The following is a 27,730-nucleotide window of genomic DNA, read 5'->3' on the forward strand; positions in this document are numbered from 1 at the left end:
TGCCAAAAAAGAGGTAAAGAAAATAAAAAAGTAACAATTTATTTTACACATGGTGGCGCTAGCGTGTTGTCATTAGCGCTGTGCCCCGATGCCATTGGTTAGGGGAAAGCCCTGGCCCAGTCCTACGTGACTCACTGCGCTGTATTCTAGCTGACATGCTGCAGCTGGAGTCTAGAACACGCCCGGGCTTGTGGAGCCACAGTGCTGCTAACAGTGCTAAGCGCTTCGTGTCACAGTCTGCAGGCTACACTGTATTCTGTTCCTTTAATTTGAACATAACCCGTTACTAACCACAGCCCTGTGTTCCCCCCCTGCGTTAACCCTGTGTAATCCCACTGTGGAAAGATGATCGTTCCCACAAGAGTAGGAGAGTAAGCCGCACTAAACGGAGAGAGACTACATCATGGCCGCCTGCTGCTGTTGCACCCTGGGAGAAACTGTGATGTGTTGTGTTCTTAACTTAAAACTTAAAACCAGATTCTCAAACATAAACATAAAGACGGACAACACGCTCATCACAGAAAAGCTGGATGTAGCCAATTACTTAAATAGTTTCTTCACAAACATAGCCACAACACTGGTAAACAAACTACCCTCCCACTCAGGGCATTATGGGGTAGAACACATAGTAGCATACTACAAGAACCTAGGGGTCCACAAAGACGACTTCAAACTGGAAATGGTAACAACAGATGAGGTACTCAAAAAAACTGAGCGCCCTCCAACCCAACAAGGCCACTGGCCATGACAACATCCCCTCCAAATTCCTCAGAGACTCAGCAGCCGCCATCACCCCAGTCATCACACACATAATAAACCTCTCCATAAAACAGGGACACGTCCCCAAGGACTTCAAAATTGCGAGAGTGACCCCTCTGCACAAAAAAGGCAGTAAATTAGACCCTGGCAACTACCGCCCTGTTTCTATCCTTACCTCCATCTCGAAAGTCATGGAAAAAATTGTATACGAACAGGTCGAAAAATACCTTGCGGAAAAAAATCTAATCTACGAATTCCAATCTGGCTTCAGAACATCCCACTCCACTGACACATGCCTTCTCTATTTAAACGACCACATCAAACAAGAGGTGGACGCGGGCAAATACTGCGGCATGGTCATGCTGGACCTACAAAAGGCCTTCGACACTGTCAATCACACCATTCTGATTGACAAGCTAAAAGCAATTGGTTTTGATAGTCTATCAGTGAGCTGGATGCAATCCTACCTGGAGGGGAGAGAGCAGATGGTGGAGGTAAACGGTACCCTATCCCCCCCCCCTCACAGTAAACTGTGGTGTTCCACAAGGAAGCATACTAGGTCCGCTACTGTTCCTAATTTATGCAAATGACATGTCGTCAGCTTGTGACTGCAACTTGTTCCTGTTTGCGGACGACTCAGCCCTGCTGGTCTCTGACAAGAACAAGTTACAGGTTGAAAAAACCCTCAGCTCAGAACTAGGCAAAATCTGCATATGGCTCGCTGATAACAAACTATCATTACACATGGGCAAAACAGAGTCCATTCTCTTCGGTTCAAATAACAAACTCAGCAAGACCGACGGCTTCTCAGTTACAGTGGGTGACAATATTGTCACAAGGAAAGAAGATATTACCTACCTGGGTTCCATCCTAGAGGCAAATCTTTCCTGTGACAAAATGGCATCCAATGTAATAAAAAAAAGTCAACCAACGAACTCGATTCTTGTACCGGATCTCCTCACTGGTAAACAAGAATACCCTGAAGACTCTAGCAGGAGCACTCATTCAAGGGTACTACGACTATGCTTGCACCTCATGGTACCAAAGCACCTCAAAGGCGCTAAAAACAAAATTACAAACATCTCAAAACAAACTGGTCAGACTACTGCTTGACCTTACTCCTAGAACCCACCTCACCCCTGCCCACTTTGACAACCTAGGATGGCTTAGAGTAGACGACAGAGTACAGCAACTTGCAATGGGCCTGGTCTACAAGATACACTACACGACCAAGGTACCCATGTACATGACAAAATACTTCCCAAAGGTCAGTGAATACCACGATCACAACACCAGAGGGAGCTCCACAAATCATGTTAAACCCAGATTCGGCTCAAACAAGGGACTAAACACGTTTCGCAATTATGCCACATCAATGTGGAACGCCCTACCCAAAGCTGTAAAGGAATGTGAATCACTACCCACTTTCAAAAACACTCTCAAAAAACACCTAAGGGAGACTGCAACCCGAAACTGGCCCCTGTAAATGTCCGAAACACAACCCCCTCCAATGTACAGTAAATTACCAAGTATGGTCTTGTCAATAATCCAATGTACAGTGTTGTTTGTACAGTTGTACAGTGTCCCCCACCCACCCCTCCTACCCAATCCCCCCCCCCCCCAACGAACCCCCCCCCCCCCCCCCACCCACCCAACCACCTCCAATGTACAGTCCCCCCCCACCCCCACCTACCCAATCCAATGTACAGTTTCCACGCCTAATGTACATACTCTTTTCTTTCTGGACTCTTTTTGTATCACAAACAGTACTGTAATTGCAAATCTGGTATGTCATAAATGTATAGATGGAGCAGTACTGTCTATCTGTATGTCATGTATGTCATATATGTTACGATGAATTGAAAATGGGGGACCCTGATGTAAACAAGACGAAAGTCTTTCTCTGGTCTGCATCCCCTTAACAATTGTATGTATTGAGCTGTACTGTACTGTACCCATTCTGCAATCTGTTAATAAAGTTTTCATTCATTCATTCATTCATTCATTCTGCCATGTGGTGCTGAAATAAAACATGGCTGAACTGTCTGTGTTCCCCCAGCTCACCAGGAACCAGCGTTTCTCCGCCTCCTTCCACCACACCGTGGAGACGCTGGTCAACATGATGATGCCCCACATCACCCAGAAGTACAAGGACAACCTGGACGCTGCCAGGAACGCCAACCACAGCCTGGCCGTCTTCATCAAGGTCTGTAGCGACATGGTGTCTCTCTTCTACCTCCACCCGTCTACTGGGAGCCTAACTAACCCAACCACAGCCTGGCCGTCTTCATCAAGGTCTGTAGCGACATGGTGTCGTTCTTCTACCTCCACCCGTCTACTGAGACCCTAACTAACCCAACCACAGCCTGGCCGTCTTCATCAAGGTCTGTAGCGACATGGTGTCGTTCTTCTACCTCCACCCGTCTACTGAGACCCTAACTAACCCAACCACAGCCTGGCCGTCTTCATCAAGGTCTGTAGCGACATGGTGTCTCTCTTCTACCTCCACCCGTCTACTGAGACCCTAACTAATCCAACCACAGCCTGGCCGTCTTCATCAAGGTCTGTAGCGACATGGTGTCGTTCTTCTACCTCCACCCGTCTACTGAGACCCTAACTAACCCAACCACAGCCTGGCCGTCTTCATCAAGGTCTGTAGCGACATGGTGTCGTTCTTCTACCTACACCCGTCTACTGAGACCTCTGACACCTTCTGCTGAAGCATCACTGGTGAGATAAGATGAGATGAGATAAGATGAGAGAAGATGAGATGAGATGAGAGAAGATGAGAGAAGATGAGATGAGATGAGAGAAGATGAGATGAGATGAGATGAGAGAAGATGAGATGAGATGAGAGAAGATGAGATGAGATGAGATGAGAGAAGATGAGATGAGATGAGATGAGAGAAGATGAGATGAGATGAGAGAAGATGAGATGAGATGAGATGAGATGAGAGAAGATGAGATGAGAGAAGATGAGATGAGAGAAGATGAGATGAGATGAGATGAGATGAGATGAGAGAAGATGAGATAAGATGAGATGAGATGAGATGAGAGAAGATGAGAGAAGATGAGATGAGATGAGATAAGATATTCCTTTATTGATCCCCTTGGGGAAATTCAGGTGTCATTGCAGCATGGGGGGGAGGGGGGGTACAGGTATGGGCAGGGTAATAGTAGAAAGACATGAATTATAGGCAATAGAATTAGATCTGAATATAAAAATATGAGGAAAAAATATATGCAGATGAATATATACTAAGAGTAAACGGTATAGACAAGGTGCAGTAAACACACGAGGTGCCCTAACTGGCACGGTATACGGCATACGACCATACAGGTTCTGGTTCTGGGGCAGGTTCTGGTTCTGGGGCAGGTTCTGGGGCAGGTTCTGGGGCAGGTTCTGGTTCTGGGGCAGGTTCTGGGGAAGGTTCTGGTTCTGGGGCAGGTTATGGGGCAGGTTCAGGTTCTGGTTCTGGGGCAGGTTCTGGGGCAGGTTCTGGTTCTGGGGCAGGTTCTGGGGCAGGTTCTGGGGCAGGTTCTGGTTCTGGGGCAGGTTCTGGGGCAGGTTCTGGTTCTGGGGAAGGTTCTGGTTCTGGGGCAGGTTCTGGTGGTTCAGAGTCTCCTGCCGCGAGCCACCGGACGGTACGTCCACAATGGCGTCCGTTGTCCCCCCGGCCCGTCTGATTGGCCGCCCAGCAGATTGGAAGAAGTGGTGTATGGGCCGATGCAACAGCTGTGAGGGGAGGAGCCACTGGATTAACCGCAACGACATATCACCCCCCGCCCCCCCAACCCCACCCCCACGCCACAGTCATCCAAGCCACTGTTCTACACAAGCATCCAGTGTGTTTGGTAAATGTTGTGGTATTCAAGCTGCCCCGATGGTGGGATTCTGATGTGTGAAGACGTCGATCTTCATGTACAACGGTCTTCATGAGGTCGAAGGGAATCTTGAATGAGTTTCTTCTTTGTGGCTGGTTGCTGCTGGAGTCTGCCCCCCCCCCCCCCCTGTGTGGTTAGGATGGATCAGACGCAGAGGAATCATGTCCCCACACAGGGGATCAATAAAGTACAACTTCACTTACAGAACTGAACAGGAAAAACCTGATTGTTTCGTCTCTCTCTCTCTCTCTCTCTCTCTCTCTCTCTCTCTCTCTCTCTCTCTCTCTCTCTCTCTCCCTCTCCCTCTCCCTCTCCCTCTCCTCTCTCTCTCTCTCTCTCTCTCTCTCTCTCTCTCTCTCTCTCTCTCCTCTCTCTCTCTCCGCAGCGCTGCTTCACCCTGATGGATCGAGGGTTCACCTTCAAGCAGATCAATAACTACATCAACTGTTTCGTGCCTGGAGATCCCAAGGTACAGTGCGGCGTATAGTGCTGACCGCCGTTACCTTTTCACGGGGGGTTATGTGTAAATGGGCGGGCGTGAGTGATCCATTACTCGTAATTTCAACTGAACTCGAGTGGTTTTTATTAATTTCTCTTTTCGTCCACCAAAAGTGCTTGTTTGTGCCAATGAAACAGAAACCCCGCTTAGAGATCTCGCTATGAAATCCCACGCGGCGTGAGTTGTTGCTGGCCCACTTTGCGTAGCGGTCATAGACCTGCTGCGGACAGAGTGGAGGTAAAGTAATTATTACAGATGGTAACTGACTGTTCACACAATTAGAATATACATTTTTACATCGAATGTATGTTTTTTTTAACAATTTGATTATTACCTCATTGACTGCCAAAAACTAGTAGTATATATATATATATATATATATATATATATATTTTTTTTTTTTTTTTTTTTTTTTATGATACTAGACACTCTCCCACACCTTGTGTATGGACAATCATATATATCAACATGAGGCATGAGCCCTTTGACCTGGAAATGTACAGTATAAGTGTCGAGCAACAAGCACAAACTGCACATGCTTCACAAAAGACGCGATATCTCTCTTCCTAGAAAATTAGCAGGTATTTTTGGGAAATGGCTCTTTAGCCTGGGGTTGCACAGGAACGGATGTATGTAGAAATAAACGGTTTGTTCCCTGTTGGGTGTATAAATGTTACCTTTTCAAATGAGCCATAGTATGTCTCCATAGCTATAACATAGAATATACGATGGGTCTACAAACATCGTTAAAGCGGTCTGAAACGCTGGTGCCAGGGAGTGTAGAGATGGGAAAACAGCATGGCAGTCAATGAGTTAATTCGAATATAGAATATTTGTTGACAGCCCTACCCCCCAACACGGGTACTTGGTGATATTACTGTATAGCAACCCTTTTGTCATTCTCTCTAAATCAGTGGTTCTCAAACTGTGGTACGCGTACCACTAGTGGTACTTGGTGGTACTGCTGGTGGTACTTGAAAACATTTCCAAAAAAACAATTTTTTTTTTTTTTTTTTTTTAGTCAGGCCACTGAATTTAGAAGAAGGCCAGGCCAGTGTTTCTGGTTGCGGCGGCGCGATAGTTAGATAATCTAAGTGGGGAACAACCAGGAGATCACTGTGACAGAGAGTAATGCAGTCTAAACAGTCATAAATCTTTAATTCAACTTCAGCCCTGATCATAACCATTTATTTTTAGATTTTTTTGTAATTGCTGCTAATCATTGACACATGCCTAGCCTGTAATAATCCCCCCCAGAAAAATTTACTTTGCATTTGATATATTGAAAATATTTAACTTTTTGTGTTTTTTTTTTAACAATAATTTGTGATGCCATCACACAAACTGGCATTTAAAGGGTAAACATTCAAAAATGTATTGAATATGTGTTTTCTTTTCTTTTTTACAATAATTTGTGATGCCTATCACAAACACTGGCATTTAAAGGGTAAAAATTCAAATATTCCTGCACCAGAATGCAGGAAATTAAGTTTTTGTAACAAAATAAGTGTGTGTGTGTGTGTGTGTGTGTGTGTGTGTGTGTGTGTGTGTGTGTGTGTGTGTGTGTGTGTGTGTGTGTGTGTGTGTGTGTGTGTGTGTGTGTGTGTGTGTGTGTGTGTGTGTGTGTGTGTGTGTGTGTGTGTGTGTGTGTGTGTGTGTGTGTGTGTGTGTGTGTGTGTGTGTGTGTGTGTGTGTGTGTGTGTGTGTGTGTGTGTGTGAGTGAGTGAGTGAGTGAGTGAGTGAGTGAGTGAGTGAGTGAGTGAGTGAGTGAGTGAGTGAGTGAGTGAGTGAGTGAGTGAGTGAGTGAGTGAGTGAGTGAGTGAGTGAGTGAGTGAGTGAGTGAGTGAGTGAGTGAGTGAGTGAGTGAGTGAGTGAGTGAGTGAGTGAGTGAGTGAGTGAGTGAGTGAGTGAGTGAGTGAGTGAGTGAGTGAGAGAGAATGACGGACAATTGCTTGCTGTGTGAGAGAGAGAGAGAGAGAGAGAGAGAATTAAGTACATTTGCTGAAATACAGTTGTTCTTAATTTTCTCACTTGCTATGTGAGAATGTTAGTTATTATGTTCTCAATGCCCCTTGCATTGTATGAGTTGTGTGGAAGAGTTTGCTAGTTCTAGTGCTATCCCTTTGTACATTGTGGCTGTGTCTGACAAAAGTTAACAATAAATAATGGTATTAGGAATACATTTGCCTCCTGTGTGAACTGTGCATTGCTGAATAGACTGTATTTTAACGCCGGTCATATGGTGGTACTTGGAGAGCCAGCTACTTTCTCAGGTGGTACTTGGTGTAAAAAGTTTGAGAACCACTGCTCTAAATGAATGAGAATAGGAAATAAAAAAGATGAATAAAAACAGGTTGCGTCTGGTTTTCCTCCGTTTCTCCTGCAGACGCTGTTCGAGTTCAAGTTTGAGTTCCTGCGCGTCGTCTGTAACCACGAGCACTACGTGCCCCTGAACCTGCCCATGCCCTTCGGAACGGGGCGCATCCAGAGGTTCCAAGGTGAGGACTCTGAGGAGAAGGGCCCTAACCCTGTCCAGGCCCAACACTAGTACAACAGGTCTATGATGATTGACGTCATGGATCACCTCATACGTATTTCTCCACAGCAGCAAAGAGAATCACGTATTCTGTGTTCAGTATAAATACTAAAGAATGTGAATGGATCAGATTTGAGCAACAGTGGCTCAGGAGGTAGAGCGGTCGTCTGGTAATCCGGAAGGTTCCCGGTTCGATTCCCGCTCCTCCTCCCGGGCAGTGTGTCCATGTGTCCTTGAGGAAGACGCTTAACCCCTAACTGCTCCCGATGAGCAGGTCGGCACTTTGCACGGTCGCCTCCGCCGTCGGTCTGTGAATGTGTGAGTGAGCGGGTGAAATGTGAGGAACAAAATTGTAAATCGCCTTGGATATAAGTGCTATATAAATGCACCATTTACCAAATCAGAATTGAGGCTTACAGTGTGAACGTAGCCTAATACCAGAAGTAAACTGTATTTAAAATGTGGTTTCTGTGTTTCTTGGTTTCAGTTTATATTATGTCTATGCTTTAGTTTGTATTCCTCCTCCTCCTCTCTCTCACTTAGCTTTACTTTCAGCCAACTTGGAGTCTTACGATACTCCAGTAGGTAGGTGCCAGGTGTGCCAGGTGTGCCAGGCGTGCTGCTTGCCTGCTCTGTCACAAAACGAGAGAATAAGACTTTGACCCGATTTGTAAGCGGTATATTTTTGTTTGTTAAGATCATTCCGACAGCATCACTGATATAGATGGTCTGGTCAGTAACACTTTATTCAATCAGGAGAGAGAACTCTACACTGCAAAACTGGTCTGACAAAAATAAGGGGAAAAAATACTAGTTTTAAGCAAATCTGTCCTTGAAAAAAGTTAAATAATCTACCACTGCGGTAAGCAGATTTCTTGAAATAAGTAAAACATGTAGGGTTCTCTCTCCTGATTGGATAAGGTGGGAAGGGATACCAGGAAATGTATTGGCTGTTTACTGCAGAGTGGAGGGACTGGGAGACCCATGTTACTGACCAGACACTCTATATCAGTGATGGCTGTTTACTGCAGAGCGGAGGGACTGGGAGACCCATGTTACTGACCAGACACTCTATATCAGTGATGACTGTTTACTGCAGAGAGGAGGGACTGAGAGACCCATGTTACTGACCAGACACTCTGTATCAGTGATGGCTGTTTACTGCAGAGTGGAGGGACTGGGAGACCCATGTTACTGACCAGACACTATATCAGTGATGGCTGTTTACTGCAGAGAGGAGGGACTGAGAGACCCATGTTACTGACCAGACACTCTATATCAGTGATGACTGTTTACTGCAGAGTGGAGGGACTGAGAGACCCATGTTACTGACCAGACACTCTATATCAGTGATGGCTGTTTACTGCAGAGTGGAGGGACTGGGAGACCCATGTTACTGCAGACACTCTATATCAGTGATGACTGTTTACTGCAGAGTGGAGGGACTGGGAGACCCATGTTACTGACCAGTAGGGATGGGTATCGTTAGGATTTTATCGATACTACTACTCCTATCGATACTGCTTAACGGTTCGGTACTTTATCGATACTCTTATCGGTTCTTTTTGATAATTTTTTTATGATTTTTATATTTGCAGTTGAGAGCATTGGTCATCTCCCTACAGTAAAGATTAGAAATGATTGAATTATTGTAAATGTGTGTGGAGTGGTGGGAATAGCTGCTTCAATAATAACTTATAACAACAACAGACAAGTTAGACAACTATGTATACAAAAAAAACGATATACACTGAATGATTAGTTGTTACCTAAAGTCCTTGGACTCCACTGTAGAGAACGGGTGCAGGCCTTTGACAACAAACTTTGTCACAGCCCTGTGACACTCGTTCACCCTATCCTCTGCTCTGTCATCTTTCCTCTAGCTGCTAGGGAGAAAGGACTTTGGGTGGTGGAGGTAGAGGGAGGATGTGTGGTGGGCTCACTGGCCTGGGACACATTGGTGGCTGACCTCAGCTTGACGATCTATAAAAAGTTTTTAGATTGTAGTATTTGTAGCTAAACAATTATTTTGTTTATTAGCCTATTTGTAATAATTCGTTATTAGCCTAGGAAACTCCGTATCTTGGCTTACCGGCTGCAGTGGACGTGGATGCAGATGGACCACTGCGCGCAAGGCAGTCGAATACGGCGCATTTCTGCACACTAATATAGTGTTTTGCAAACAAATGTTTTGATAGATTGCTCGTATTGCCACCCTTACTGGCAAATGTTTTGTTGCACTTGTGAACGCTTCGCTCTATCCGCCATCACGACTCAGTCCATGCAGAGCTGTCTGTGTCTGTGTGCAGCGCGCGTCGGCACGGAGACAGCGCTGAGATGCTTCCAGCTGCAGCACATCAGGTGTGCGGGGCTTGTATGTGCGGGGCTTGTAAGCGCTGCTGTCTGACGTGCTGCAGCTGCATACTATTGACAGCGCTTTCATTAAGGAGTACCCGTATGTATGTGTAGCGTGACTCGCGAGGAGTGTGTGTAATAATGACTCGCTGCTTCTCGTGCAGAGACAGAGAGAGGAGAGATCGTTCGCAACTTTTAAATAATAATAATAATAATAATAATAATAATAATAATAATTTCTCTAGAGTATCGATAGCAGTACCGAGGACGTCGGAGCTTATAAATACTCCGGTATTTTCTAATATAGTACCGGTTCCGTTTAAAACCGGGGTCCGGGGGGCATCCCTACTGACCAGACACTCTATATCAGTGATGGCTATTTAACACTTATTTTAACAAAAAGAAAAGACCACTTACATCACATTTAAATTATTCTGCCATGTTGGTCAAATGATTCCTTTTCAACATCTGAACACAATCATTCACTTGTTATCACTGCTCTCAGTGTGGAATGATTCGTCTACCCATTTCAAAACCTTTAGCTGAAAGACTGTTATTTATGATTTTTAGTCAGGCCACTGAATTTAGAAGCAGGCCAGGCCAGTGTTTCTGGTTGCGGCGGCGCGATAGTTAGATAATCTAAGTGGGGAACAACCAGGAGATCACTGTGACAGAGAGTAATGCAGTCTAAACAGTCATAAATCTTTAATTCAACTTCAGCCCTGATCATAACCATTTATTTTTAGATTTTTTTTGTAATCGCTGCTAATCATTGACACATGCCTAGCCTGTAATAACCCCCCCCCCCCAGAAAAATTTACTTTGCATTTGATATATTGAAAATATTTAACTTTTTGTGGTTTTTTTTTAACAATAATTTGTGATGCCATCACACAAACTGGCATTTAAAGGGTAAACATTCAAAAATGTATTGAATATGTGTTTTCTTTTCTTTTTTACAATAATTTGTGATGCCCATCACAAACACTGGCATTTAAAGGGTAACAATTCAAATATTCCTGCACCAGAATGCAGGAAATTAAGTTTTTGTAACAAAATAATTGTGTGTGTGTGTGTGTGTGTGTGTGTGTGTGTGTGTGTGTGTGTGTGTGTGTGTGTGTGTGTGTGTGTGTGTGTGTGTGTGTGTGTGTGTGTGTGTGTGTGTGTGTGTGTGTGTGTGTGTGTGTGTGTGTGTGTGTGTGTGTGTGTGTGTGTGTGTGTGTGTGTGAGTGAGAGAGAATGACGGACAATTGCTTGCTGTGTGAGAGAGAGAGAGAGAGAGAGAGAGAGAGAGAATTAAGTACATTTGCTGAAATACAGTTGTTCTTAATTTTCTCACTTGCTATGTGAGAATGTTAGTTATTATGTTCTCAATGCCCCTTGCATTGTATGAGTTGTGTGGAAGAGTTTGCTAGTTCTAGTGCTATCCCTTTGTACATTGTGGCTGTGTCTGACAAAAGTTAACAATAAATAATGGTATTAGGAATACATTTGCCTCCTGTGTGAACTGTGCATTGCTGAATAGACTGTATTTTAACGCCGGTCATATGGTGGTACTTGGAGAGCCAGCTACTTTCTCAGGTGGTACTTGGTGTAAAAAGTTTGAGAACCACTGCTCTAAATGAATGAGAATAGGAAATAAAAAAGATGAATAAAAACAGGTTGCGTCTGGTTTTCCTCCGTTTCTCCTGCAGACGCTGTTCAAGTTTGAGTTCCTGGGAAGGAAGGAGGAGGTGGGAAGGGATACCAGGAAATGTATTGGCTGTTTACTGCAGAGTGGAGGGACTGGGAGACCCATGTTACTGACCAGACACTCTATATCAGTGATGGCTGTTTACTGCAGAGCGGAGGGACTGGGAGACCCATGTTACTGACCAGACACTCTATATCAGTGATGACTGTTTACTGCAGAGTGGAGGGACTGAGAGACCCATGTTACTGACCAGACACTCTATATCAGTGTTGGCTGTTTACTGCAGAGTGGAGGGACTGGGAGACCCATGTTACTGCAGACACTCTATATCAGTGATGACTGTTTACTGCAGAGTGGAGGGACTGGGAGACCCATGTTACTGACCAGACACTCTATATCAGTGATGGCTATTTAACACTTATTTTAACAAAAAGAAAAGACCACTTACATCACATTTAAATTATTCTGCCATGTTGGTCAAATGATTCCTTTTCAACATCTGAACACAATCATTCACTTGTTATCACTGCTCTCAGTGTGGTAAAGCCATGTGAAGTTTAATTGGCGTTTATGTGTAGATGTGGTTTGGTGAGAGTGCCCCTCCCCCCTCTTCTTTGTGCCGTGAAGTTTGTACATCTCTCAGCGGTTGTGGAATGTGTGACTCGCAGCGAGAGCGCCGCCCTCAAGCTGGTTCTGGTGACGTCACATGACTCACGTCTCACGGGTGTTGGAACTCGCATGGCTGAAACGTGATCCTCTCTACAGACTACCTGTAATTGGATTACGATCGTTTATGGCGAACCTTTTGTGTGTCGCTTGTGATTCGTTGTTTATCCGCCAGAATCACATACAATCACGGCCAATAATTGAGGGGGGCGAGTAAAATAAACGAACTGTGGCTACATTCTCACTGCAGTCTGTGTCCCAAATCAGATTTCTTTCTTTTTTTTGCTCATATTATGTGACTCTGTTTAGTTTTGTTTGTGTGAAACAGCACACATCACATGGAATCTGATCTTTCCCATTCTGATTTGGGACACTTTAATAATAATAATGTGGTCCTAAAGCAGATACAGCCAGGTCTGATTGTTCATATCAAAAGTCGTAACGAAATCCGCTTGACTTCTGCCTCGTCTCCATTAGCTATGCTCAGCCTGGCTGGGGGCTATAGCCATGGCCGGCCAGGTTCGGTATGGTATGGTTCGGTATGGTATGGTATGGTTGGGGTTTGCGTCTCCATTGTGTTTCTTGTATTTGTATTTATTGGTTTAAAATACAGAGACAGTGCATATTAAGGAACATTTTACTGTAAATATGGCAGTTTCGCCAGGTTGGCTAATTTTCAACTGTAGTCTCAGGGGCAGGTGACATGAGCACTACAAACTCTCCGGTTGCTAGGCAACCTTGCAATAATGCTGCACACCAACACCTGTGGGACACGAGCTGAACCCATGATGATACAACGGTCCCAGCCGGCTTTGGCTCAGGTTGTTGAAAGGTGTCTGTCTCAGCCGGGTCTGGACCGGTCCTGGAGACAACGGAGACTCTCACTGTGCACCAGACGAGGCCACAGCACGGCTAGTGGAGAGGAGGCCACAGCACGGCTAAACCCTGGCTAGTGGAGACAAGGCCACAGCACAGCTAAACCCTGGCTAGTGGAGACAAGGCCACAGCACGGCTAAACCCTGGCTAGTGGAGACAAGGCCACAGCACGGCTAAACCCTGGCTAGTGGAGACGAGGCCACAGCACGGCTAAACCCTGGCTAGTGGAGACGAGGCCACAGCTAAACCCTGGCTAGTGGAGACGAGGCCACAGCACGGCTAAACCCTGGCTAGTGGAGACAAGGCCACAGCACGGCTAAACCCTGGCTAGTGGAGACGAGGCCACAGCACGGCTAAACCCTGGCTAGTGGAGACGAGGCCACAGCTAAACCCTGGCTAGTGGAGACGAGGCCACAGCACGGCTAAACCCTGGCTAGTGGAGACAAGGCCACAGCACAGCTAAACCCTGGCTAGTGGAGACAAGGCCACAGCACGGCTAAACCCTGGCTAGTGGAGACAAGGCCACAGCACGGCTAAACCCTGGCTAGTGGAGACGAGGCCACAGCACGGCTAAACCCTGGCTAGTGGAGACGAGGCCACAGCTAAACCCTGGCTAGTGGAGACGAGGCCACAGCACGGCTAAACCCTGGCTAGTGGAGACAAGGCCACAGCACGGCTAAACCCTGGCTAGTGGAGACGAGGCCACAGCACGGCTAAACCCTGGCTAGTGGAGACGAGGCCACAGCTAAACCCTGGCTAGTGGAGACGAGGCCACAGCACGGCTAAACCCTGGCTAGTGGAGACAAGGCCACAGCACAGCTAAACCCTGGCTAGTGGAGACAAGGCCACAGCACAGCTAAACCCTGGCTAGTGGAGACAAGGCCACAGCACGGCTAAACCCTGGCTAGTGGAGACAAGGCCACAGCACAGCTAAACCCTGGCTAGTGGAGACGAGGCCACAGCACAGCTAAACCCTGGCTAGTGGAGACGAGGCCACAGCATGGCTAAACCCTGGCTAGTGGAGACGAGGCCACAGCATGGCTAAACCCTGGCTAGTGGAGACAAGGCCACATCACGGCTACACCCTGGCTAGTGGAGACGAGGCCACAGTACGGCTAAACCCTAGCTAGTGGAGACGAGGCATTATACACAATTGGTTTCTCAGCTATTCTAAGCAATAGGAACTCCAGTGTCTCTCCGACAGGCCCGCCACAAATACAGTTCCCAAACTGATACAATAACACATTAATTTAATTTCAATCCTTTATTTCAACTCGTGAGATACTGAGGTTACCCTCATTTATAGCGACGACAAGCTCACAAAACAACGTTTTTCAGCTATTTCATACATATAGGCACAATAATTAAGAATAAACCATAAAAGATCTGCTAAGACGACTACAAGTCAACACAAAGTGATCGGAGATCATACTTTTAAACGCAGCAAGAAGGAAGAACCTTCAGCTTCAGAGTCAGTCGGAGGGCGTTCCAGGTGTTGGAAGCTTCAAAGGAAAAAGCATTTTTTCTGTACAAGCAAACCTTGAGGGGATTTTGTAACCACAATCGTGTTTTGAAAGCACATTGACGTTTCCATATCATATCTGTCTTTTTCTCCTCATCCTTGTCCTCATCCTAAACACACGCGGGTTCAGTTCAGGACGTGACCCGTTCACACTGGAAGCCAATCTTGGCCACATAAAAAAAAAATCTGACCTGAGCAATAAATCCTCCTCTCTCCTTCTCCTCTCTCTTCCTTCTCTCCCCTCCTCTCTCCTCCCCCTCTCCTCCTTATCTCTCCTCCTCTCTCCTCCTCCTCCTTCTCTCTCCTCCTCTCTCCTCTCATCTTCCTTCTCTCTCCTCCTCCTCTACTCTCTCCTCCTTCTCTCTCCTCCTCTCTCCTCTCTCCTCCTCCTTATCTCTCCTCCTCTCTCCTCCTCTCCTCCTCCTCTACTCTCTCCTCCTTCTCTCTCCTCTCTCCTCTCTCCTCCTCCTCTCCTCTCTCCTCTCCTCCTTCTCCTCCTCTCCTCTCTCCTCCTCTCCTCCTCCTCTCTCCTCCTCCTCCTCCTCTCCTCTGTCCTCCTCTCTCCTCTCCTCCTCCTCTCTCTCTCCTTCTCTCTCCTCCTTCTCTCCTATTCCTTCTCTCTCCTCCTCCTCTCCTCTCTCCTCCCTCCTCCTTATCTCTCCTCTCTCCTCCTCTCCTCTTCTCTTCTCTCTCCTCCTCCTCTCTCCTCCTTCTCTCTCCTCCTCTCTCTCCTCTCTCCTCCTCTCCTCTCTCCTCTCTCCTCCTCTCTCCTCCTCCTCGCTCCTCCTCCTCCCTCCTCCTCTCTCCTCCTCCTCTCTCTCCTCTCTCCTCCTCCTCCTCCTCTCCTCTCTCATCCTTTCTCCTCCTCCTCTCTCCTCCTCTCTCTCCTCTCCTCTCCTCTCTCCTCTCCTCTCTCCTCCTCTCTCCTCCTCCTCATCCTCATCCTCCTCCTCTCTCTCCTCCTCCTTCTCCTCTCTCCTTCTCTCTCCTCCTCCTCTCTTCCTCCTCCTTCTCTCTCCTCCTCTCTCCTCTCTCCTCCTCCCTCCTCCCAGACCTCCAGCTGGACTACTCGTTGACGGACGACTTCTGTAAGAACCACTTCCTGGTTGGCCTGCTCCTCCGTGAGGTGGGCGGGGCTCTGCTGGAGTTCAGGGAGGTCCGTCAGATCTCCATCCAGGTTCTGAAGAGCCTGATGATCAAGCACACCTTCGACGACCGCTACACCTCCAAGGTGAGCAGCGCCTCGTATTGTTGCCTCGCCTTTCTTTAGTGATATTATTTAGAAAATGACATAAAATAACAACATTCTCCCATGGATGTTTGCAGGGTATTAAAAAGTCTTAAAAAGTATTAACCCTTTCACTTCCACACGACAGAAGGTTAACCCTTTACTATCACACAACCGACGGCGATGCGCTAATGATGCTAATCAAGTCAAGTCAAGTCAAGTCAAGAGTTTTAATTGTCACGGCATACAGGTATACAATGAAATGCGGGTGGTCTTGCCCGCAACGATGTGCAATACAGTGGTACATATAATAGAATCAAAGAAGAAAACAACATTGTGCAGTAAACAGGTAACAGGTAACATGGAGTGACATCTCGGTATCTGTACATAGTTATTTACAGAGCATATGGGACATGCTAGTTAGCTTTGGTAGTGCAATACACTGTTCCTGTTATTCTAATTTAAAGTGTCCTTTCCTTTGGCCATAAGTGTGCGTGTGTGCGACATGAGTGTGTGCCCGCTCATGTTAAAGTGTTAAGTGGCTGCTCGTGTGTGAGCGTGCACAGTGTGCGTGTCGTGTGTGTGTTCATGTGTGCTTGTGTGTGGACAGTTCAATGTTCTGAGCACTCAATGTTCATTGTTCATGGCTCTGATGGCCTGGGGGAAGAAGCTGAGCCTAAGCCGCTCTGTCCTAGTAGCTGGGGTTCGCAGGCGTCTGCCTGACCTCAGCAGCTGAAACAGGCTGTTATTGGGGTGGTGAGGGTCTTTCATTATCCTGCAGGCTCTGGATTTGCACCTCTTGTTGTATAGAACCTGCAGGGGGGGTAGTGCAATACCCGTGGTACGCTCGGCTGAGCGCACCACTCTCTGTAGGGCCTTCTTGTCCTGTGCCGTGCTGTTTCCATACCAGGCAGTGATGTTTCCGGTCAGGATGCTCTCTACAGCTCCTGAGTAGAAGGACTGGAGTATCTTCCCCGATACTCTGAACTTCCTTAACTGTCTCAGGTGGTAGAGGCGCTGTTTCGCCTTCTTTACTACTGTGTCTATGTGTGTTGACCATGTCAGGTCCTCTGAGATGTGGACCCCCAGGTACTTAAAGCTGCTCACCCTGTCCACGGTAGCCCCGTTAATCATCAGTGGTGTGTGCGTCTCCTGCTGTCCTCTCCTATAATCCACGATCAGCTCCTTGGTTTTACCAATGTTCAGGAGCAGGCTGTTGTCCTGGCACCAGCGTTCCAGTACCTCAACCTCCTCCCGGTAGGCCTTCTCGTCGTTGTCCGAGATCAGCCCCACCACCACCGTGTCGTCTGCGAACTTCACTATGGAGTTGGAGCTGAACTTGGCCACACAATCGTGTGTGTAGAGTGAGTACAGCAGGGGGCTCAGAACACAGCCCTGGGGGGACCCGATGCTCAGGGTGATGGTGTTGGAGGTCTGACCCCCCACCCTGACTGCCTGGGGTCTTTCGCTCAGAAAGTCCAGTACCCAGGCGCTCAGGGCGGAGCTCAGACCTAGCTCGATCAGCTTGTCCACCAGTCTGGTGGGGACTATGGTGTTGAACGCTGAGCTGTAGTCAATGAACAACAGTCTCACATAGCCCCCCTTCTGACGGTCAAGGTGCGAGAGGGTGCTGTGCAGTACCTGGGAGACCGCGTCGTCGGTGGACCTGTTTGTCCTGTATGCAAATTGCATAGGGTCCATATCACTGGGGAGGGAGGCACAAATGTGGTCCTTGACCAGCCTCTCGAAACATTTCATGACCACAGAGGTGAGTGCCACCGGTCTGTAGTCATTTGGACATGTTGGGGAGGGTTTCTTCGGTACAGGGATGATGGTAGACATCTTGAAGCAGGCAGGGACCACTGACTCCGCCAGGGATTGATTAAATATGGCGGTGAACACTGGGGCCAGCTGGTTGGCACAGGACTTGAGTATGCGTCCTGTTATGCCATCTGGGCCAGCAGCCTTCCTGGTGTTCACCTGCATAAATGCTCTTCTCACACTGTGTTCCGACAACGAGAGAGCGTCCCCGCCCCCCCGCGGTTGCCCCCCCCCCTCCACAACAGCCGGCGCGCCAGTGACGTCACTAGCCGGAGAGCCGGCAGCGCCACTGTCTGCACCAAACCGAGCGTAGAAGATGTTGAGCTTGTCCGCGAGGGAGGCGTCGTCGCTCCCCATTGAGGGGGCGCTGACTTTATAGTCAGTTATTGTCTTCAGTCCCTGCCATAATCCTCTTGTGTCGTTTTGTGCCATTTGTGTCTCCAGTTTGTCAGCATATGTCCTCTTAGCAAGTTTGACAGCCTTGCGTAGAGTATAGACTGAAGCCTTATACTCCTCCATGTTTCCTGACTCTCTACCCAGGTTGTAGGCGGTGGTACGAGAGTTCAGGGCTGCTCTAATAGTGCTATCCACCCACGGTTTCTGGTTTGGGAAAATCCGCACCGTTTTTCTGGGGACAATACCATCGGCTATTGTTGTGATGTAGCTCACCACTGTGTCTGCGAGCTCACTGACGTCACTGGCGCTTCCTTTGAACATATCCCAATCCGTGTCTGTAAACACGTCCTGGAGCGTGGCCTCTGATTCGTCGGTCCACTTCTTTGTCTCACGTGACACGACGGCGTCATGTGATCTCTGCTGATATGCCGGAAATAGCAAGATGGAGTCGTGGTCGCTCGAGCTTGTGGACCCCGTTAATGGCGGAGCGGCTGCTGCCTTGTAGCCGGCTCTGAACGGGGAATAACAGTGGTCGAGTGTGTTTTTCCCTCTGGTGGAGCAAGCGATGTGCTGAAAAAAGGACGGCATCACTTTCTTCAGGTTGGCTTGGTTGAAATCGCCGGCCACTACCATCGCTGCATCTGGATGGTTGATCTGGTGTCTGTTGAGATAGTCGTGTAGTTCTCCCAGCGCTTTGCCCGTATTCGCGTGTGGGGGGATATATACGGCGGTCATGACGACCGCGGAGAACTCCCTCGGGAGGTGGAACGGCCGACACAGGATAGAAAGATGTTCCATGTCCGGAGAACACGAGTTTGAGAGAACCTGCACCCCCTCGGGATTAACCCAGGAATTGTTCGTGATGAGGCAAACTCCGCCGCCGATGGTCTTTCCTGAGGCAGCGGTACGATCTGCACGTAAGACTGTGAAGGCATCCGAGGGAGATACGCTTTTGTCCGGGGTCGCCGACGTGAGCCATGTCTCCGTGAGACACATGATGTTGATGTCTCTCATCTCCCGTTGGAACCGGACCCTCGCCCTCAGGTCATCCATCCTACCCTCCAACGAACGGGCATTGGCCAGAAAGATGGATGGAATTGCTGGGCGGTAAGCAGCTCTTTTTAGTCTCAGTCTGATACCTCCACGTCTCCCTCTGTGTCTCCTCCTGCCGTAGCCTTTGTTCTTTTCCTTGCCGCCATTCTCCCGTCTGATTTCTGCTGGCCATTCTAGGTCAAAAGTGTCTCCAAACTCCTCTTTGAGCCCGGGGTTCAGGTCCATAAGTGTCTGACGGTCGTATGACGTACCCGCCAGTGTTGCTTTAAATAAAAAAGTAGAAAAAACAAACATAATAGCTAAAAGTGTGTACATCGTTGCGGAGCTAAAACCAGAGGCGTCTGACCAGGGTCGCGTCCTCTAGAGGTAGAAATGATGGCGCATCGCCGTCAGTTGTGTGATAGTAAAGGGCTAACCTTCTGCATTGTCACAGTGAAAGGGTTAACCGGCTGTCGTGTGGCAGTGAAAAGGTAAAATCCATAATTCTCAATTTAAGGCCTTAAAAGGTATTAAAAAGTCTTACATTCAATTTGCACAGATATAAAAAAGAAAAATTGGGGGCAGTCCGGCTGTCAGGAGATTAAATAATATTAAATATATGACATGTTTTTGTATTCAAGTTTATTTATATTTATATATTTAAATTTGCGTGCAGCTGTCGGTTCAGTGTTATGCTATGCTATGTGTTTCTTTTGTTTGGTAGTATGGTTGTGAATTTGGTTCTACATTTAGCTGGTTTGTGGTTTTAAAAAGGTGCAGAAACCTGCAGATACCCTGATTTGTCTCCCATGTGGTAAAGGGAACATTATTACATTATTATAACGTTATTGCAGCACGACGACACTGACTCATCTTTGTCCTCTAGTGGGCGAGCGAGTACTAATACTAACATCCTCACGCCCAGTGGATGGGGGCACTGAAATGGCCAGGGTTATGGGTTCAAATCCCACTAAATTACCTGAAAAATCTATGTACCCATTTTACTTTATGGCACTTTGGATAAAAGCATCCATCAAATATCATGTTGTTGTTGTTGTTGTTGTTGTTGTTGTTGTTGTTGTTGTTGTTAGAGCCAGCAGGCCCGGCTGGCCACCCTCTACCTGCCACTGTTCGGACTGCTGCAGGACAACGTCAACCGGCTCAATGTGAAGGAGGTCTCCCCGCTCGTCCTCAACCACTCCAACAACGTGAGGCTGCCCTCTAGTGGCCGTTGTTGAGCACATCACTCTAGTCAGTTGTATCTCATCTCGCATGGGACAGACATCAAAACACAACAGTTCTATAAGAAACCTATTCATGAATAAGTGCAGAAAAACAACCTTGTACTGTCTTCTACTATCATGCACTCTTCCACTAAATAACCTTCTTACTGTCTTCTACTATCCTGCTCTCTTCCATTAAATAACCTCCTTACTGTCTTCTACTATCATGCACTCTTCCACTAAATAACCTTCTTACTGTCTTCTACTATCATGCACTCTTCCACTAAATAACCTTCTTACTGTCTTCTACTATCATGCACTCTTCCACTAAATAACCTTCTTACTGTCTTCTACTATCATGCACTCTTCCACTAAATAACCTTCTTACTGTCTTCTACTATCATGCACTCTTCCACTAAATAGCCTTCTTACTGTCTTCTACTATCATGCACTCTTCCACTAAATAACCTTCTTACTGTCTTCTACTATCATGCACTCTTCCACTAAATAGCCTTCTTACTGTCTTCTACTATCATGCACTCTTCCACTAAATAACCTTCTTACTGTCTTCTACTATCATGCACTCTTCCACTAAATAACCTTCTTACTGTCTTCTACTATCATGCACTCTTCCACTAAATAGCCTTCTTACTGTCTTCTACTATCATGCACTCTTCCACTAAATAACCTTCTTACTGTCTTCTACTATCCTGCACTCTTCCACTAAATAACCTTCTTACTGTCTTCTACTATCCTGCACTCTTCCACTAAATAACCTTCTTACTGTCTTCTACTATCATGCACTCTTCCACTAAATAACCTTCTTACTGTCTTCTACTATCCTGCACTCTTCCACTAAATAACCTTCTTACTGTCTTCTACTATCCTGCACTCTTCCACTAAATAACCTTCTTACTGTCTTCTACTATCATGCACTCTTCCACTAAATAACCTTCTTACTGTCTTCTACTATCCTGCACTCTTCCACTAAATAACCTTCTTACTGTCTTCTACTATCATGCACTCTTCCACTAAATAGCCTTCTTTCTGTCTTCTACTATCCTGCACTCTTCCACTAAATAACCTTCTTACTGTCTTCTACTATCCTGCACTCTTCCACTAAATAACCTTCTTACTGTCTTCTACTATCCTGCACTCTTCCACTAAATAACCTTCTTACTGTCTTCTACTATCATGCACTCTTCCACTAAATAACCCTTTTACTGTCTTCTACTATCATGCACTCTTCCACTAAATAACCTTCTTACTGTCTTCTACTATCATGCACTCTTCCACTAAATAACCTTCTTACTGTCTTCTACTATCATGCTCTCTTCCACTAAATAACCTTCTTACTGTCTTCTACTATCCTGCTCTCTTACACTAAATAATTATCACTACCTACTATACTAATATGTCTCTACTATGCACTCATCACTGCAGCACCCAGGTTTCAGCACTGTTTGATTAACATTGTTACTCAGCTGATAGAGTTGTACCTTTCCTTCCTGCTGACTTGTCGTACAGAACCTGTAAGTCGCTTTGGATAAAAGCGTTCAGCTAAATGACTAAATGTAAATGTAAAATTTGAATTGCTGTTATGATTAACCCTTTCACTACCACACTACAGAAGGTTAACGTTTCATTACCACACTGCAGACGGTTAACCGGCTGTAGTGTGGTAGTGAAAGCGTTAACCGGCAATATTGTCGCAGTGAAAGGGTTAACCCATTGGTAGTGTGGTAGTGAAAGGGTTAACCCGTTGGTAGCGTGGCAGTGTAAGGGTTAACGTTCTGTATTGTGGTAGTGAAAGGGTTAACGTTCTTCATGTGACCCCTCAGAACGGCAGAGAGGACCCCCTGGTGGCCAACGCCTGCATGACGCCCCCCAGGTCCAGCACCTACCTGGACAGCAGTTTGCACAAGGACCTGTTCGGGGCCATCTCTGGTACCGGTGAGTTAAGAAGAGGCTCATTCAGCCGGTTGGAAATGGACCATAATTATTCACATGGCCGGCCATTTTGCTCTCATGTCACGCTCGGGTTGGGATTCCTTTCTGCTCCTCGGGGAGAAAACTGAGAGCCCAATTGTTTTCAGTTTTCAAAATAGGAGGGATAACATACATTTTGATATAGTGAATCCTGAAATCCAAAACTTAAGAAATAGGAAATATGTCCTCTTCCTCTCTCCTCCTCTATCCTCTCTCCTTCTTCTCTCTCCTCCTCTCTTCTCCTCTCTCCTCTCTCCTCCTTCTCTCTCCTCCTCTCTCCTTCTCTCTCCTTCTCTCTCCTCCTCTCTCATCTCTCCTCCTCCCCTCTCCTCATCTCTCCTCATTCTCTCTCCTCCTCTCTCCTCCTCTCTCCTCTTCCTCTCTCCTCCTTTCTCCTCTCTCCTCCTTTCTCCTCTCTCCTCCTCTCTCTCTCCTCTCTCCTCCTTCTCTCTCCTCTCTCCTCCTCCTCTCCTCCTTCTCTCTCCTCCTCTCCCCTCTCTCCTCCTTCTCTCTCCTCCTCTCTCCTCCTCTCCCCTCTCTCCTCCTTCTCTCTCCTCCTCATCTCTCCTCTTCCTCTCTCCTCCTTTCTCCTCATCTCTCTCCTCCTCTCTCCTCTCTCCTCCTTCTCTCTCCTCCTCTCTCCTCATCTCTCCTCCTTCTCTCTCCTCCTGTCTCCTCTCTCATCTCTCCTCCTTCTCTCTCCTCCTCTCTCCTCTCTCATCTCTCCTCATCTCTCCTCCTCATCTATCCTCCTCTCTCATCTCCTCATCTCTCCTCCTCATCTCTCCTTCTCTCTCCTCCTCTCTCATCTCTCCTCCTCATCTCTCCTTCTCTCTCCTCTTCTCTCATCTCTCCTCCTCATCTCTCCTCCTTCTCTCTCCTCCTCTCTCATCTCTCCTCCTTCTCTCTCCTGCTCTCTCCTGTAAACATATATTACTACGGCACAGCAGACCTCTTCAGTGACTCTGACAGTGCTGTTGTTGTGTGGTGCGTCCGCCCTCTCCGGCGTGTGAAGCTGACGGTACCGTTGTTGTGTCGTTGCAGCCTCGCCCCACACCTCGTCCACTCCCAACATCAACTCTGTGCGCCACGCCGACTCCCGGGGCTCCCTCATCAGCACCGACTCCGGCAGCAGCCTGACGGAGAAGAACGACAAGGTCAACTCCCTGGACAAGGTGAGGAGGTGTTTCAGTTTCAGTTTATTTGAACCCTTTCACTGCCACACGACAGCCGGTTAACCCTTTCACTGTGACAATACAGAAGGTTAGCCCTTTACTATCACGCGGATGCGGAGCTAATGATGCTAATGATGGAGCATCGCCGTCGGTTGTGTGATAGTAAAGGGTTAACCTTCTGTCGTGTGGCAGTGAAAGGGTTAAAAAGGACAGTACACATTAATAAACATTTCTGTAAATGTGTCCGTTTCAGCCAGCTGGCTAATTCGCAACTGTAGTCCTTTCGGTAAGATGTTATAAGACCGACAATACACCTAGAACAGAAGCATTAAAAGTAAAACACGATTTGATTGGTTATTAGCCAGGTCTTGAGTTTTTTTTGTAAAGGTGTGGTAGGTAGCACAGTGTCTTATTTCAGTTGGTAGGGTTTCCAGAACTGTTCTGACTGCAAAACAGGACCGACTGAAGTGTCCTCAATATTATAGCTGTTAGCATGTTTCATGTAGCATCTGGAAAATGTCAGTATATACTAGGAATTAATGTAATAATAATAATAATAATACCGTAATAAACTTAATTTTTATAGCATCTTTCATACAGAAATTGCAGCTCAAAGTGCTTCACAACAAGTGCTGACTGCCTAATACATATTTTTTCTCATTTGGATAATTGGATATATAAAAAAACTGTACTTTTATTTATTCTTTTCATTATTTGTTATATTATTTTTATTTGTATTAAATTATAATGTAAAATATTGTAAGGAAGGGGCAGGGCTTGATACGTTCTTTACTTCCCCCTGTTCCTTCTCGAACACTTATTGTATGGAAATAGTCTTTGACTATTTACCTTTTTGTTTTTTAAACTTGTTTTATGTTTGATTTATTGATTGATTGATTGAAAACTGTATTAACAGATTGCAGAATGGGTACAATACATTACAGCTCAATACACACAATTAGGGGATGCAGACCAGAGAAAGACTTTCGTCTTGTTTACATCAGGGTCCCCCAATTTCAATTAATCAGGACATATATGACACACATGACATACAGATAGACAGTACTGCTACATCTATACATTTATGACATACCAGATTTGCAAATACAGTACTGTTTGTGATACAAAAAGAGTCCAGAAAAGGGAGTATATACATTTGACGTAAAAACTGTACATTGGAGGAGGTTGGGGGGGGGGGGGTGTTGGGTAGGAGGGGTTGGGGGGGGGGAACACTGTACAACTGTACAAGCAAAACTGTACATTGGAATATTGACAACCATACTAGGTAATTTACTGTACATTGGAGGGGGTGGGGGGGGGGAGCACTGTACAAACAAGCAAAACTGTACATTGGAATATTGACAAAACCATACTAGGTAAATTACTGTACATTGGAGGGGGTTGGGTTAGGACATTTACAGGGGCATGTTTGAGACAAATAAAAATCAAATCAAATAAAAGAAAAAAACAGAAAATGACAGGCATAAAATGAGCACATATAAAACACACAGTGCAAACATATAAAATCACAGGATCTAACATCCCAACAGGCCACCTTGTTTATGGTTTGATTACTATTATTATTGAAATAGACGATAATAAAAACAGTTCTCAAGTTGACCACTTGGGATAGAAGGAGGGGTTCCCGCACACCGTGTTGAAGCCCTAATCTGTGTTGTTGTTGTTGTTTCTTGACCATATAAACGTACTTTGATCCGGATGTACACATCGTGACGTCGCTCCATGTTATAACCGTGTGTACCATTGACTCCCGCCCCCTCCCCCCCCCCCCCCCCCCCCGCCCCCCGCGAGCAGCAGAAGGAGGGGTTTGTCCGGAGGCACTCAGCCGCCGTGCTGCGCCTCCTCCACACGGAGAGGGAGGGGTGCGTTCTCCTCTCCAAGCGCTCCAAGCGCGTCACCATGGACTTCTCCCTGCTCTCTGTCCCCACCGTGACCGTCCCGCCGACGTGCCCCAGCGTCACCCTTCAAGTATAGAAACACCTCCTCTCCACCCCCCCCCCCCCCCCCAGAGTGTCACGTCTGGGAATGGAAGAGTGCGTAGTGTGTGTACTGTGGCGCTAAATGTCTTCTTCCTCTCGTGGAAACTCCTCGTTTTTCTTCTTTAGTGATTTGCGATAGTATCGTTTGGAATACTTGCGATGGTGAATCACTATAGTACTCCTGTGGTTTTAGCGTACACACATGAAATCCAATCAAATCAAATGTATTTGTAAAAGTCCGGAAATCACAAGGTAATGTCCCTCCATGGGCCGGACAAGTCTTCTTTATACAAGTCAAGAAGAAACGACACAATAAATCAAGAGCAAAAAATTTGGAAAAAATATGAAATCCAAAATAAATGTCAAATAAATAAATGTTTACGCTAAAGAGACTCGTCGACTGTACGTACACATTTGGTTATTTCTATAGTCGGTTGTTGTGTTTCTATAGTATTTGGTGCGTATGAAAAAAAAGCACAGGAGTAATAGTACTAGTTTTAGGTGGTTTTGCAGTTGGTTGTCCTTCCCTCCAGCTCTTTCTCTGCCAGGAGAGGAGTTTGCAGGCTTTGCGCCGCCTGTTCTCCTACAGCCTGTTCTCCTACAGCCTGTTCTCCTGTACTGGACGCAGGGCCGTTTCTTGCCATATGCGAACTATGTGGTTGCATAGGGCCCCCGAAGCCACCAGGGGGCCCCCTAAACTGCCCTTTCTTTTTTGACCAGTATCTCTTGGTAGGTAGCCAAGCACTCTCGTGCATTGAGTGAAAGTGTATAATAAAATGTTTGTATGATATATTATATATTTTTTATTCACTCAATACACTGTATACTGTATATATATATATATATATATATATATATATATATATATATATATATATATATATATATCCTGTAGGGATGTAACAAATCAGCAGCTTAAACAATTTAACCGATAGGCTACTGCTTATGACCACAAGTGGCCGTTTCTTTATAAAAAAAAATGCAGTTGCATTTTCAAACTTTATTTAACTTTATCCAAAATAGTTCCATTTAAATTTCAATATTGTAAGTCAGACATTTAAGGGAAATAAATGCAGTATCTGTCTCATTTATGTGCATTTGGGAGATGTTATATAATGCAGGTTTGATTTTTACTTTCCTATTCACATGCGCCACAAAAAAAATATTTGATTGTATAAAAGAGTACATTTGAAACTCTGGACCCAAATACACACCGATCTGGTGTTAAATGTACTCGTGTAACGGATGGTATCGTGAAGCGCAGTCACGAAGGACTTCCGATGTTGTGAAGTGACTGGGGCGAGTAGCGGTGCTGTGGGTTAAACTCACTCTCTCCCTCAAAAGACACATAGACACGTTACAAAGCAGTGAGTTCACTTCTTGGTATAGCGGTCTGTGTCATTGCCCGCGGTGTGGGAGACCACGGGTTCGAAACTCCCTCGGGGCATCGAAGTTTGAGGTGACGATGTCGCAACCGTTACACTCTTAGGCAAATATACACTGTGATTCAACATACCGTAATTTTCACACTATAAGCTGCACCTGAATATAAGCCGCAGCAGCTAAATTGAATGATGTGTACATAAGCCGCACTGGACTATAAGCCGCAGGTGTTTTAATGTTTAATTACCATATGTAAGGGTTCGTGCACAGAGGGGATTGTCGGGAAAGAGATGGCTGTTTGAGGAAGCTCCCATTTATTAACTTGCAGCAGCTGTGTGCCTGTGAGAGAAGAGCGAGTGAGAGTTAAAGGTGGTGGACTGTAACCTGTAAAATCCATAGATTTAGGAGGTCCCCTAGTGGCCGTTAGCTGTAAAAATCCATAGATTAGCCGCACCGTTATATAAGCCGCAGGGTCGAAAAGGCGCGGCTTATAGTCCAAAAATTACGGTAGTTGTGGCTCTTGTGACTCTTTGCGTTTCAAACTGAAAGAAGACCTCAGATGAAATAGAGAGGCGTAAGTTACGGTCTGGTGGCAGCATCACGTGTGACTCGTTCTCACGCTGTTCTGACCTGGGTTTGGACGGTATATGCAAATAATTCTCAAAATTAGTTTCAACCTGCTCGGAGCGTCA

General features: G+C 46.2%; 1 protein-coding gene across 2 annotated transcripts in view; it reads left to right on the forward strand.

The window, feature by feature from the left end:
* The window catches only part of LOC311229007 (dedicator of cytokinesis protein 9-like), a 502,654-nt gene that overhangs the window by 386,085 nt on the left and 88,839 nt on the right, over nucleotides 1–27,730 (forward strand). For both annotated transcript variants that reach the window (XM_084314997.1, XM_084314998.1), the window contains exons 28-34: nucleotides 2,819–2,965; nucleotides 5,030–5,113; nucleotides 7,530–7,641; nucleotides 15,844–16,022; nucleotides 20,360–20,476; nucleotides 22,333–22,444; nucleotides 23,525–23,655. In XM_084314997.1, the coding sequence (XP_084171123.1) occupies nucleotides 2,819–2,965; nucleotides 5,030–5,113; nucleotides 7,530–7,641; nucleotides 15,844–16,022; nucleotides 20,360–20,476; nucleotides 22,333–22,444; nucleotides 23,525–23,655 (882 nt within the window). The remainder of the gene's footprint in view (nucleotides 1–2,818; nucleotides 2,966–5,029; nucleotides 5,114–7,529; nucleotides 7,642–15,843; nucleotides 16,023–20,359; nucleotides 20,477–22,332; nucleotides 22,445–23,524; nucleotides 23,656–27,730) is intronic.

Source organism: Notolepis coatsorum (genome assembly GCF_963971535.1).
Source record: "Notolepis coatsorum genome assembly, chromosome: 5".
NCBI lineage: Eukaryota > Metazoa > Chordata > Actinopteri > Aulopiformes > Paralepididae > Notolepis > Notolepis coatsorum.